Here is a 14,171-nt window from a genome sequence, read left to right as displayed (position 1 = left end):
TCACATAGCAGATCTCCTGTTCCCAGTCCCTTCACAGATTGCATCATCTGTCATTGAAAAACACCCTCACACTCAGCACCTCCCAATATCATCCCTGAGCAACAACAATTATTCCTCCAACCTATCCTGCCCTTAAATAACACTGGCTGTTTCTTCTACTCCCCTCCCCAGCAACCAACTGTTATCTCACTTTTGAATAGACCTATCATATGTAAAATGAATTTTTGATCTCCCAATCTACCTTCTCATGGCCTTTGAACATTATTTGTTTATATGTACTTCACTTTCTCTGTAGCTATGAAACTTATATTCTGCTTTTTCTTTTTATTACTTGATGTACTTGTGTATGGCATAATCTAACCGAATAGCACCCAAAAAAATCTTTTCTCTATATCTCAGTATATGCGATAATAATCAAACCAACTAAACTACCCCCACACAACAACCACAACGACTGAACACACAGAACATAGAACAGTCTAGCACAGGAATAGACCCTTTGGCCCTCAATGATTGACCGATCCAATTAAATCAGCAATCAAATTGCCATCCTAGCTAATTCCTCTACCTGTACAATGTCCATATCTTTACATTTTCTTTATATTCATGTGTCGATATAAATGTCTCTCAAAAGTCTCTAATACATCTGCCCCTGCCACTGCTCCAGGCAGTATATTCCAGGTACCCATCAATCTCTGCAGGGAAAAAAATAACTTGCCCACATGTCTCCTTTGAAGTTAGCCCCTCTCATCTTAAACACCGGCCCTCTGGTATTATACAATTCAACCCTGAGAAAATAATACTGTATGTCTACTTTATCAATGGCTCTCATAATCTTGTAAAACCTCTGTTAGATCTCCCCTCATCCTCTACCATTCCAGAGACAACAACCAAGTTTTTCCAACCTCTCATAATAGAACACACCCTCTAATCCAGAGAGCATCCTGATAGACCTCTCTTGTACCCTCAACAAAGGGATGACTAGAACTGTATGTAATACTGCAGGTACAGCCTAACTAGAGTTTTATAAAGCTTCAAATAATATTCTGACTTTTGAACTCGATGCCTCAGCTAATAAATACAAGAGTGCCATATGCCTTCTTAACCACCCTATCAACCTGTGTAGCCACTTTCGGGGAGATATGAACTTGAACCCCACAATTCGTCTGCTCACCAACACTGGTAAGGGTCTTGCACTAAACAGTGTGCTGCCCTTTTACATTTGACCAAGGTACAACACTTCACACTATCTGGGTTAAATTCCATCTGCCATTTCTTTTAATCCTACTTGCTAAGGACTTAATATGGCCCCTTGTGGCTTTCCTCATTCACTTTTTGAGTTCTTTTCTGGCTTTTTTATAATCCTCGATGGCTCTATTTGTTTCAAGCTTCAAAATCCTTACATACTTTTCCTTTAACTTCTTCACTAAATCCAGCACCTCTCTTGACATCCAAGGTTCTTTTACTTTGTCATCCTTGTCCTTCTCTCTGACTGGAACATACCTGCCCTGTACTCGGCATTTGGGCTTTAAATACCCTCCGCACGTCGGATGTGGACTTGCCCAAAATCAGCTGTTCCCAATAACTCTCCTTGCCAGATGGTGGTGTCGTGGCATCAGCGCCGGACTTCGGAGCGAAGGCTCCAGAGTTCAAATCCAGCCTGTTCCCTTGCACGCTTTCCATCCGTGCTGGGTTGAGCGTCGAGCTAGCAACTCTGCCTCATAAGAATAAGAAAGCATGCTGAAAAAACGCTGTCATGACAGCGTCCCAATGACTCCACTTGGAGTTAAGGGCTTTCTTCTTCTTCTTCAATAACTCTGCTTAGTTCCTGCCTAATACTCTCATAACTTGCCCTGCTCCAGTTTAATACTCTCCCACAAGCTCCATACTTATCCTTATCTATAGCCATCTTACAACTTAAGGAGTTGTGGTCACTGTTCCCTAACTGCTCACCCACTGAAAGATTAGTCATTTGGCCAGGCTCTGTACCTAACACCAGATCCAGAACAGACCCTGCTGTAGTTGGACTACCTATATATTGATTTAAGAAACTCTCCTGGATACACCTAACAAAGTCTGCCCAATCTAAATATTTTGCATGAAGAAGTTACTAATTTATATTAGGGAAGTTGAAGCCCCCCATATCAACAACTCTGTTGTTTTTAAACCTTCCCTTAATCTACTTGCACATCTGTTCCTTGATGTCCTGGTAGCTATTGGGGTGCCTGTAGTACAATCCCATCAGAGTGATTGCATCCTTTCTATTTTTGAGTTCTATCCATTATATCTCCTCGGAGTGTAGCTGTGATATTGTCCCTGATTAGCAGTGCAACTCCTCCCCACTCTTTTAAGTCTTTCTTTATCTTTTCTAAAACATCAAAACCCTGGGACATTAAGCACCCATTCCTGTCCCTCTCTCAAACAAGTCTCTATAACTTAGTCATGACTTGGTCAAAAAATGGAGGATCAGGTGCTACATTGACTGTAACACCCATGCACCTGCCTAGTGTGTTGATTACTGTGGCAAGTTCACTACTCTGCCATTCTACCATCATCCAAAAGGTTTTTGCTGGCTTTGCTTCTCTCTGTGATCTTGAGTGGTATCTTGGATAAATCCGTGGAAAGCTGTGCCACTTAATTGGAACAAATGGCCATCACTTCTCCCAGTTTGTGAAATAAAAGGGCTGGAATGAGGATGACACTGCAAATGCCAGTATGTATAACCAACTGCCTCTTTGCACGTGAAACATAAACCGCAAATGTTGGAAATCTAAAATAAGACAAAAAATACCAAGAACACACCACAGGTCAGGCAGCAGCTGCGGGAAGAAAAACAAGAGGTAACATTTCAGATCCTTTTTCAGAATGGGTGTCCCAATGCACAATTCTTCAAACTATTAAAGAAATGTGAGATATCCACCCACGTAAATATTTAGTGATGCAAGTTGAGCACCTCTTATCCAAAATGCCTGGGGCCGGAAGTGTTTTGGAGTTTGGATTTTTTCAGGTTTTAGAATATTTACATCTATATAATGAGATGCCTTGGGGATGGGACCTAAGTTTACACATAATCTACTTACATTCCATAAATAGCTTATATGTATACCCTAAAGGTAATTTTATTTTGCAGTCGCACTGATAGGCAACAAGTGAAAGCAACACACTGAGTCAAGCAGGGTCTGGTTGAACTGTTTACTGTTTTCAATCTGCACGTGCTTGAATGCCCGCTCCCAGCATCCCCCGCTCTTTGTGGGGTGGAAGTGACGTCGGCTTCCGTGCCGAGGTCTGCCTCGCACTCAGAGTCCTCTCAGTTGCTGCTGGCTGCAGAATCACCCATGACAGCGGGAGCCGGTTTGCTTGCCGCGTGGGCGAGCCGCCACATGACCCCCCCCCCCCACCCCAGAACCGGCACTAGGAGGTGCAGAGTCCGCAGCCTGCACACTGTCGGTTCTTTTAGGTGGCTGGCCTCGTTGTCATGGGGGTGGCACCGCAACCGGGCGTTCAAGGTCTAGGTGCGCTGGTTTGAGATAGTCAATGGTAAAAGTCTCTTCACGACCTCCGATGTCGAGAACGCAGGTCGTCCCATTATGGCGCACCACCTTGTAGGGTCCTTCATATGGTCGCTGCAGAGTGGTCTGTGCGCGCCTCGGTGAACGAAAACATACTTGCTCTGTTGTAGGCCCTTGGGCATGAAAGAGGGTGTTGTCCGTGATGGGACTTTGGGACTGGGGCATGTGTTCCAAGCTGCTCCCGGAGTTTAGTTAGGACCACCGTAGGTATGTCTTCCTGGCCATGGGGTGCTGGCACAAACTCACTGGGAACTGTGAGCGGGTCACCATAAACAAGTTTGGCCGATGATGCGGCCAGGTCCTCCTTGGGTGCCATGCAGTTGCCAAGCAGCACGCAGGGGAGTTCATCAACCCAGTCTGGCCCTCGTAGGCGTGCCATCAGGGCTGACTTCAAGTGCCTGTGGAAACGTTCCACCAGGCCATTGGACAGCTGGTGGTAAGCAGTCATTCGGTGGAGTTCCGAGGAGTTGTGCCAGTGCAGACCACAAAGCCGATGTGAACTGCGCACCCCTGTCTGAAGTGACGTGGGCTTGGAGTCCGAACCGTGCCACCCAGGTGGTAATCAGGGCTCTGGCGCACGTCTCTGTGGCCGTGTCAGCGAGTGGGACAGCTTCCAGCCACCTCGTGAACCTGTCCACCATGGTGAACAGATATCTCGCTCCTCTTGAAACCGGCAGTGGGCTGACGATGCCCACGTGGACATGTTCAAACCCCCTATGTGTTGGCTGGAAGGATTGCAGTGGGGCCCTCACGTGCCTCTGGATTTTGGAGGTTTGACAGTGTGTGTATGTCCTGGCCCAGTGCCCGACCTGCTTGTGTAGGCCGTGCCACACAAACCTGTCTGCAATCAGCCGGATGGTCGCCCGGATGGAAGGGTGGGCTAAATTGTGTAAGGCGTCGAAAATGCGGCGCCTCCAAGCGGTCGGGACAGTGGGCTGAGGTTGCCTAGTGGACACGTCACAAAGGAGCTCATTACCTTCGGGCCCAATGGGTATATCTTCAAGGTGGAGTCCTAAGACTGCGGTTCAGTACGCCGGCATCTCATTGTCCAGTCGTTGCGCCTCAGCTAACGCCACATAATCCACCCCCGGAGACAGAGAGTGCACTGATTGGATGGAGGTGCGTGACAGCGCGTCAGCCATCACGTTGTTCTTCCCGGAGATGTGCTTGATTGTGGTGGTAAACTCCGAGATGTACAACAGGTGGCGTTGCTGGCGGCTCGACCACGGGTCTGACACTTTGGCAAACGCGAAAGTGAGGGGCTTGTGGTCTGTGAAGACCGTGAACTCCCTCCCTTCCAGGAAATAACTGAAGTGCCAGATGGCAAGGTACAGGGCCAGCAGCTCCCTGTCAAAAGTGCTGTACTTAAGTTCCGGGGGTCGTAGGTGCCGGCTGAAAAAAGCGAGCGGCTTCCATTGGCCTTTGATGGGCTGCTCGAGTATGCCACCAACTGCCGCGTTGGAGCATCCACAGTGTGGGCAGTGGGGACATCGACCCGAGGGTGGTCCAGGAGCGTGGCGTTTGCCAGCATGTTCTTGGCTTGTTCAAAAGCCGCCGTTGCCCCCTCTGTCCAGGTGACCTCTTTGACCTTGCCGGACATCAAGCCGAAAAGGGGCCGCATGATCGGGCCGCTGAGGGCAGGAAATGGTGATAAAAGTTAACCATCCCAACAGATTCCTGCAGGCCTTTAACAGTGCTGGGTCTGGCGAATTGGCGGATGGCTCCAACTTTTGCCGGCAGGGGCACAGCTCCATGGCGGTCGATCCGGTGTCCCAAGAAGTTGATGGCGGGTAGGCCGAACTGGCACTTGGCGGGGTTGATAGCCAGACCGTAGTCGCTTAGGCAGCGGCAGAGCAGGCGTAAATGTGCTAGATGTTCCTGGCGGGAGCGGCTGGCGATAAGTTTGTCATCCAGGTAGATGAACGGAAAGTCCAGATCTCACCCTACAGTGTCCATCAGGCGCTGGAACGTCTACACCACGTTTTTGAGCCTGAATGGCATCCTGAGGAACTCGAAGAGGCCAAAGGAGGTAATGAGGGCCGTTTTGGGTACATCATCCAGGTGGACTGGGATCTGATGATACCCTCGGACCAGGTCAATCTTCGAAAAGATGCACACCCCATGCAGGTTGGCCGTAAAGTCCTGGATGTGCGGTATCGGATAGCGATCGGACGTGGTGGCATCGTACAGCCTCCTATAGTCGCTGCATGGTCTTCACCGTCCCGCGGACTTGGGCACCATATGGAGAGGGGAGGCCCACGGGCTGTCGGAACGCCGCACAATTACCATCTCCTCCATCTTCTTGAATTCCTGTTTCGCGAGGCGGAGCTTGTCGGGCGGTAGCCTGCAGGGCCGGGCATGAAGGGGAGGTCCCTGTATGGGGATGTGGTGCATCACGCCATGCTCGGGGTCTATTGAGGAAAACTACGGCGTGATGATAGATGGGAACTCCGATAACACCCTGGCGAACTCGTTGTCGGAATAAGTGATGGAGTCCAGCTGCGGGGCCGGTAACCTAACCTCACCGAGGGAGAAAGTCTGGAAAGTCTTTGCATCGACCAATTGTCATCCCTTCAAATCCATGAGCAGGCAGTGCACGCGGAGGAAGGCTGCACCCAGCAATGGCTGTGATACTGCGGCCAGCGTAGATGTCCATGTAAAGCGGCTGGAACCGAACTGCAAGGGGATGGTTCTTGTGTGTAGGTGCGGATGGTGCTGCTGTTGGCTGCCATAAGTTCCGGTCCTGTTCTTCTAGTTCGGGTATTGTGGCTCGGGGGGGGGGGAGGGTAGGACTCTGATTTCTACCCCCGTGTTCACCAGGAATCTACGCCCGGAGTGCTTGTCCCAAACGTAGAGGAGGCTATCACGGTGACCAATTGCTGTAACCATCAGTGACGGCTGGTCCTGACGTTTCTCTGGAACGAGCATGGCGGTCGGCATAGGCGGGTCCCAGAACCCCACCTTTGATGATAAAAACACCAAGACTCAGAAGTGGTGCTGTCCCTTGGTGTGGGTGTAATGTGCTCCGCTGCTGGGGTGTGGGAGGGCTGGGCTTTCGGCCGTGCCGCAGCACTAATTTTGATGGTGGTTCCGCCATTTTGTTTGGCGCGCCATAGCACGTCCATGCGGGCAGCCACCCTGTGCGGGTCTTTGAAGTCTTCATCTGCTAGCAGGAGGCGAATGTCTTCTGGCATTTGCTCCAAGAAGATCTGTTCAAAAAGCAGGCAAGGCTTATGGCCGTCTGCCAGTGCTAGCATGTCGCTCATCAGGGCTGATGGCGCGCGGTCGCCCAGGCCATCCATATGCAGTAACCGCACGGCGGAAGAGGTCAAATGTGCGGATTAACAGGGCCTTGAGTGCTTTGTACCTGGCTGTTGCCGGGGGTTGATGCAGAAAGCCGATAACGTGGCCCGCTGTCTCCTGGTTGAGGGTGTCCACCACATAGTAATACCTGGTGGCATCTGAGACAATTTGCCTGACCTGGAACTGGGCCTCTGTTTGCTCAAACCAGACCAGGGGTTGGGTGGTGCAAAAGGTTGGCAGTTTAAAGGAAACTGCATTTTGCAGAGCTGAGTCATTCATGCTGGGTCCAAGTGCCGTTGGAGTGTCAGGGTCACCACTGTAGTCGCGCTGACACACAACGAGTGAAAGCAACACACTGAGTTGAGCAGGGTCTGGTTGAACTGTTTACTGTTTCAATTGGCGCGCACTTAAATGCCTGCTCCCAGCATCCCCTGCTCTTTGCAGGGCGGAAGTGACGTCGGCTTCCGGACCGAGGCCTGCCCCGCACTCAGAGCCCTCTCGGTTGCCGCTGGCTGCGGACTCGCCCGCGACTGCTGGAGCTGGTTCACTTGCTGTGTAGGTGAGCCGCCACAATTTAATATTTTTGTACATGAAACAATAATGTGTACATTGAACCATCTGAAAGGTAAGCTATCAATACCTCAGCCACCCAGGTGGACAGTCAGTGGCTGTTTGGCATGACCATCATTTCCGACTCTGAATTTATGTGGTGCCAGTAAGCAGTCTTTGTCTTACACTTGTTCATCACACATACAGTATGTAGTGATGTAGCCGTTCAGCGTGTTAGATTTTCATCACCATAAAGTTTTAAAATTTGATGCCGTTGATTTTCTTAAATTCTGCAACCAGCCTGCTGAGTAATCAATTTTCAGTTCATCATGATAGATCTTTGCTTGTTTTATGATCAGCATACCATTAAGCTGCATATTGTATGACCACGCTGACACTGACGAATCCACTGTTTCAATACATGGTCAAGATCTTCATTTTTCACTTTATGCAGTGTTTTTCTGTTTTTCATTAACTTCTATTCATTACATATGTGAGGTCACTTCTTTATCCAGTCTATGAGAAGTAGAGACCTTCCCAGCACCTAATGGAATTTTCTATTTGTGACATCACATCAGTGCTCAAAAAAAATTTGAATTTCAGAGGTTTTCAGAGTTTGGAATTTCCAATAAGGGGTTTCTCAATCTATAATTACAAAAACTAGACTTAATGTTACTAGAAACAGTGAAGAGCAAAATTTGCAGTCTTTCACTTTGACCAGTAGGTGGCTTAACATGACAAATATGTTTCTTTGTTTTTTCCTTGATGGCAATGTGCTTGATGTAAAAGAACACTTAACATAATTTTTCTATACAATTTTGTGCTTATTTTCAGACATTGAAATGTTGGGTGTTGTTGTTGTTGGGATTGGTATTGCTGGCAGAGTTCGGATCCGTGACCTTCTGAATCCATTGCCTAACAGTCCCATAGAAAATCTTAAACTCATGGGTTTTGTCTCCAGGTAAGACCTATTAACCAAAATGCCAACCTTTGCTCAAACATAAGGCTGTGATATAGTTTTCGCTAAATTTGAACTAACTTATGGTTTTGGTTGCACTCTAGCTGATGCTAAAAATCAGCAATCTGCTGGCACACCGATGACAGGTGAAACACAAAGAGAAACCCACAGCCAGTCTCATCAAAGTTCAAAGTAAATTTATTAACCAAATACATATATGTCATCATATATTACCTTGATACTCATTTTCTTGTAGACATTCACAGTAGAAATACAATTGAATCAAATGGATCAGTCCAGCCTTTTTGCAGGTTTTAATGAAATCTCTCATTCTTCTAATCCTTAGAGAATACAAGCCTATTCTACTCAATCCTTGCTGCAAGTATGTACTGTGATATTAATTACGGTAAAGGACATCATTCCAACTGTAGTCTATTCCTCTTGTAATGAAAGCTGATGTGCCATATGCATTCCAAATCACCTGCTGCACTTGTATGTTGTCTTTCAGTGACCTGTGCCCAAGAATGCCAATAACATCCCAAGTGTTAGCACTGCCTAGTCTCTCACCATTTAACAAATACTGTACTCTCTGTTTTGTGCACCAGAGGCACACTTGAGGAGAGTGCAGGCATATCAAGCTCTGGTTCTCAGAGCAAATAGGACAGCACTGCTGGCTGTTGTTGTGGTTAGGATTCTTGAAAGCTAGAGTTGCCTCTTTTAAAAATTGAAACAATCCTTTTCAAAGACGGCACAGTGTACTTTGGAATTTTCCTTAGTTTTAGGTGGGTAGGAACCAGCGGTTTCATTCACATTGTGCAACTCTTCTGCCTGGGTATACCCCCAAGCACAAAAGTCTTGCTTTGTTACATGCCCCTATTTATAAAAGAAAACCTTGTTTAGTAGTGTCAGAAAATTTTGTCAATTTTGCCCAAATCATTTGTAAACCTTGCAAATAAACATAAATCTGGCACTGTACTGTTACAATTTGGCAACACTCAGTAAATTTTTGTGCTGATGCACTCTTCTGGAAATTCATCTCTTCATATATTCTGAAGATTTTTTTTATACCTCTCTAGCACTTTTTTTCCTCTGCTATGATTCTTTCCCCAGATATCAAAATCATGGCAGATGAAGCACAAGAGGCTGGAAGGATTTGATGAGGAGAACTATTCTCAACGGCAGCCACATGAGAACTGGTGCTTGTTAGAGTTCTAGTGATGAAACATTCCTCCAAATGCCTTCAGTAGTCTTCTTGGGGAATTATCCAATAGAACCTATTGTCTCGTTTCCCCACAGCCTCTCAAGGACATTCTGTGCAGATCACTTTTTATTCGAACTATATACAGTAAATATATATGGTAGACAACTTTTTCTTAATTGATTACACTATTATTTCAGCACATTTTCTTACAATGTGTCAGTGTCCCTTATGTTTCCTCTTTTATATATTTTTATTACATTTTTATTTATTTATTGCAAACAAACAAACAAAAAAACCAAAAAAAATACAGCGCATCCACAAAAACCACAACCATAACAAAATCAAATTAAATATTGAGCAGCAAAAGAGAGAAAAATATAAAGGCAAAGGTAAACATACACAGCAGAGGTGCACCGCACCAAAAAACCTCAGTCCTCACCCCATGAGAAAGTCCAATACAGGGTCCCATATCCTTTCAAAGATGTCCCCTTTGTCCTCATTACATAGTCTCAGTCTCTCCAAGTGTAAAGTATTTGCCAGTTCTCTCAGCCACAGATCGTACGTAGGCACAGAGTCCATTTTCCACATTTGCAGGATTAACTTCTTAGCAATCACCATTCCACACAATACAGCCATTTTTTCATACATATTGGCTGAAGATAGGGAGCTTGTTGCTCCAAGGACGGTTATGAGTGGGTCTGGTTCCCACCACTTCCCCAAAGCCTCAGAGAAACAGTGAAAAATACTTTTCCAGTATGCATAAAGCTTACAACATGACCAGAATGCATGTGACAAGTTACTGTTCACAGATTTACATCTATTACAAACTGGTGAAACATCAGGGTAGAAACTGTGCAACTTTTCTTTGGAATAATGGAATCTATGTATTGTTTTAAATTGTATAAGTCTGTGTCTGACGTTGACTGAACAATCATGTATCCTCTTTAAACACTCATCCCAGACCTCCTCTGTCAGTTCTATACCCCATTTATCCACCCATGCCTGTTTAAAACCTGCAGTATTCACCCAAGCTCCATTATGTAGGATCTGATAAAAATAGGACACTGCACTACGAGTAACAGGATCAAATTTATTTATTGCCTCTAAGGACTCATGTTTGTCTAAAACTTCAAGGTTAGGTATTTACATCCTAACATAATCTCAAATTTGTAAATATCTAAAAAAACTAGATGCAGGGATATTGTAAACTGCTTGTAACTGCGCAAATGAGGCAAAGTTTCCATTAATATACAGGTCACCTACACTACAGATGCCTCTCTGTTTCCAGGTAGAAACAGAGTATCATTCAAGCCAGGCAAAAAGGAATGATTGTCACAAATCGGAGTGTCAATATAAGTTTTGGGGGCCTTAATGTGTAGTTGAATCTGCTTTCAAATTCTTATAGAGCTGCCAGCTACGAAGCTGTTACTAAAATGTGACTTATTAGCTGCAGAGGGGCTATTAAGGAGAGCTGGTAAGGAAGTCTTCTTACAAAGCCCTCGCTCGATGAGTAACCATGCTGGGCACGAGTCTGAGGTAGAGGGTGGGCCTTTTTTCCACCATGCAAGAATGGATAGGTGGGCAGCCCAGTAAAACATTTTAACGTTTGGTAGGGCAAACCACCTGCTTCCTTGGGCTTTGACAAGTGTTTTTTGGTAATTCTAATGGCTTTATAATTCCAAATGAAGGGTATAATAATAGAATCCAATTGTTTAAAATACGACAGAGGAATAAAACATGGAATTGACTGGAAAAGATGAAGAAATCATGGCAGTACAATCATCTTGAATGTGTTAACCCTCCCCACCAAAGAAATTGGAAGGGTTTTCCAAAAGTCAATATTGCATTTAACCTGCTCAACTTTGTTTCACCAATTCACTTGCAAAAGGTCATCTGAGTTTTTTGTAATAGTCACACCAATATAAGAAAAATTATCGTTAAGTTATTTTAAAGGGAATGGACTGTAAATATGCTGTATTAACCACTGCAGTGACTGGCATTGGTTCATTCTTATCCCAATTAATAGAGAAACCTGAGAAACTACCAAAATTATAAATTAGAGTCAGAAGGGCGGGCATTGATGTTTGTAGGCTGGAGATATATAAAAGGACATCGTCAGCGTATAACAAAAGGTGATGTTTATGTCCATGTATTTCAATGGGAGATATCAAAGGGTCTTGTCTGATGCTAACAGCCAATGGCTCAATGATAACTGCAAACAAAAACGGAGAAAGGGGGCAGCCTTGACGAGTCCCACGATGAATTGCAAAAGGGGGGGAAATATTCTGATTAGTGATAATAGAAGCAGATGGGTGTGAATAAATTATCTCAATCCGTTTAATGAAAGGTGGTCCAAATCCAAATTTCTTAAGTGCAAACATCATATATGGCCATTCCACTTGGTCAAACGCACGTTGCGCATCTAATGAAATGACTACAGCCTCTTCTGCGTGTTTTGTATATAAAATATTGAAAGAACGATGCAAATTAAAATACATATGTCCTCCTGGCATAAAGCCAGTTTGATCTGGATGAATAATAGAATAAATGCATTCTTTTAACCTATTGGCCAGGACTTTCCCAAGAATTTTGGTTTTAGTGGGCAGCAGCGAAGTGGGGCGATATGATGAAACCACCTTGGGATCACGGCCTGGTTTTGGTATCAGAGGAACATTGGCTTTACATAAAGTGGGTGGCAATCTGGAAGCTATCCTAGAGTGATTCAACATTCGTAAGAGCAGAGGTGACAATTTTGAACCAAATACTTCAAAGAATTCCATGCTAAGACCATCTGGACCTGCTGCCTCATTACTGGGGAGGGAAGAGATGACCTTCTTGATCTCATCTAGGCTTATATCAGCATCAAGTGTATTTACTGAATCTGTCGTCAGCGTGGGCAGATTCAGATTATCAAAAAATGCTTCCATAGCTTCAATGTCCGGAGTGCTTTGTAATTGGTAAACATTAGCATAGAACTGCGCAAAACACTTACTAATTTTTTTCTGGGTCCGTCAATAAAAAGCCATCTTTCGCCTTTATACGATGTATGGCCCTGGAGGCCTGCATCTCTCTTAACTGACAGGCTAATAACTTATGGGGCTTTTCACCAAGCTCAAAATACCTCTGTCTGACTTGTGTCAGTAGTTTTTAAACACTCTTGGACATTATAGAATTATACTCATACCTTAAGGCAGTAATCTTATTAGGTAATTCTGCTTCCTGGTTTATTTTGTAAGAAGCTTCCGGATTTGCCAACCGATCATCTATTTCAGTTAATCTTTTCTTTAGTCTTCTTTTTTCCGCTGTCTCATATGCTATTATGCAACCTCTAATAACCACCTTCATGGCCTCCCAAAGAGTGGAATCATCAACATCGCCCACATCGTTGGTGCTTAAGTATAGATTTATCTTATCTGAAAGATAAGAGCAAAAATCCTTATCCTTTAGCAAAGCGTTATTTAAACGCCAACTATATTCACCTCTTTTGTGGTTCAATTTGAGTGTAAGGGAGACAGGAGTATGATCTGATATATTATAGTAAGTGCAACCGACTACTGACTGGACCAATTTCCAATCTAACAGAAAATAATCAATCCTAGAGTAGGATTTATGTACTGTGGAGAAATATGAAAAATCCTTCTTCGTTGGATTAAGAAGCCTCCATATATCCACTATGTTATACGATTGCATGAGATTATTAAGTGTTACACTAATTGTAAATGAAGAAACTTGGGGACATTGTCTATCTAGGAGGGAGTTTAAGGTGCAATTAAAGTCTCCACCTACAATTATGTTAAAGTCAGGCAGATTAGGTATGGCCTTAAAGAGGTTCTGAAAAAAAATTGGATCATCAAAGTTGGGCCCATACACATTCACTAGTGTCAATGGTATAGAATTTAATATTCCACTTACTATTACATATCTGCCCCTCAGGTCAGCGATAGTTTGTGTGTGAATAAACAGTATGGTTTTTTTCATTAGGATTGCAACACCTCTAGTTTTAGTACTAAAATTTGACTGGTAGACCTGAGATGACCAGGAGGGACAAAGCACTTTCGCTGCTGTTTTCTTAATGTGCGTTTCTTGGAGAAAGCAAGTATCAGCTTTGAGTGTACGAAGATGTGCATACACCTTCCCTCTCTTCAGTGGACTATTCATCCCCCGTACATTCCAACTAACAAGTTTAGTCTCACCAATGCTGTGCATGTGCGAATTAGATGTCATAACTGCTGCTTAACAGAAAAAATATGCTGTATGGTCGTGACATAACACAAACTGTAACTTGAACTTATAGATGTGCTGTAACAACCCCTTGAGAAACACAAAAAACCCTCCCAAAAATAAAAACACACCAGGAGTGGTACTTCCATACCCCTAACCTAGAGTCAAAGCTATATCCAAGAACCAACATATGGCCTGGAATAGCGAGATAACTACCCATTACTCACTAAACACGGGAGAAACACCTCTTCACAAATACACTCTGAAATATAAAAATAAACAATAACAATCAGACCTCACCCACATCTTAGAGTGAGCTTATTTTTCAGTTCCTCGTGCACTGAACATAACAGTCTCCAGATGAAGCCAC

At 44.6% G+C, this 14,171-nt stretch overlaps 1 protein-coding gene across 6 annotated transcripts in view; it reads left to right on the top strand.

The window, feature by feature from the left end:
* Positions 1-14,171, top strand: part of blvra (biliverdin reductase A) — a 61,983-nt gene that overhangs the window by 17,551 nt on the left and 30,261 nt on the right. For all 6 annotated transcript variants that reach the window (XM_072253620.1, XM_072253618.1, XM_072253622.1 and 3 more), the window contains one exon: positions 8,256-8,382. In XM_072253620.1, the coding sequence (XP_072109721.1) occupies positions 8,264-8,382 (119 nt within the window). In that variant the 5' untranslated portion in view covers positions 8,256-8,263. The remainder of the gene's footprint in view (positions 1-8,255; positions 8,383-14,171) is intronic.

This window comes from Mobula birostris, chromosome 3 (assembly GCF_030028105.1).
Source record: "Mobula birostris isolate sMobBir1 chromosome 3, sMobBir1.hap1, whole genome shotgun sequence".
Classification (NCBI taxonomy): Eukaryota; Metazoa; Chordata; class Chondrichthyes; order Myliobatiformes; family Myliobatidae; genus Mobula; species Mobula birostris.
The sequence above is the reverse complement of the archived record's forward strand: the minus strand, read 5'-3'. Positions and strand labels throughout refer to the sequence as shown.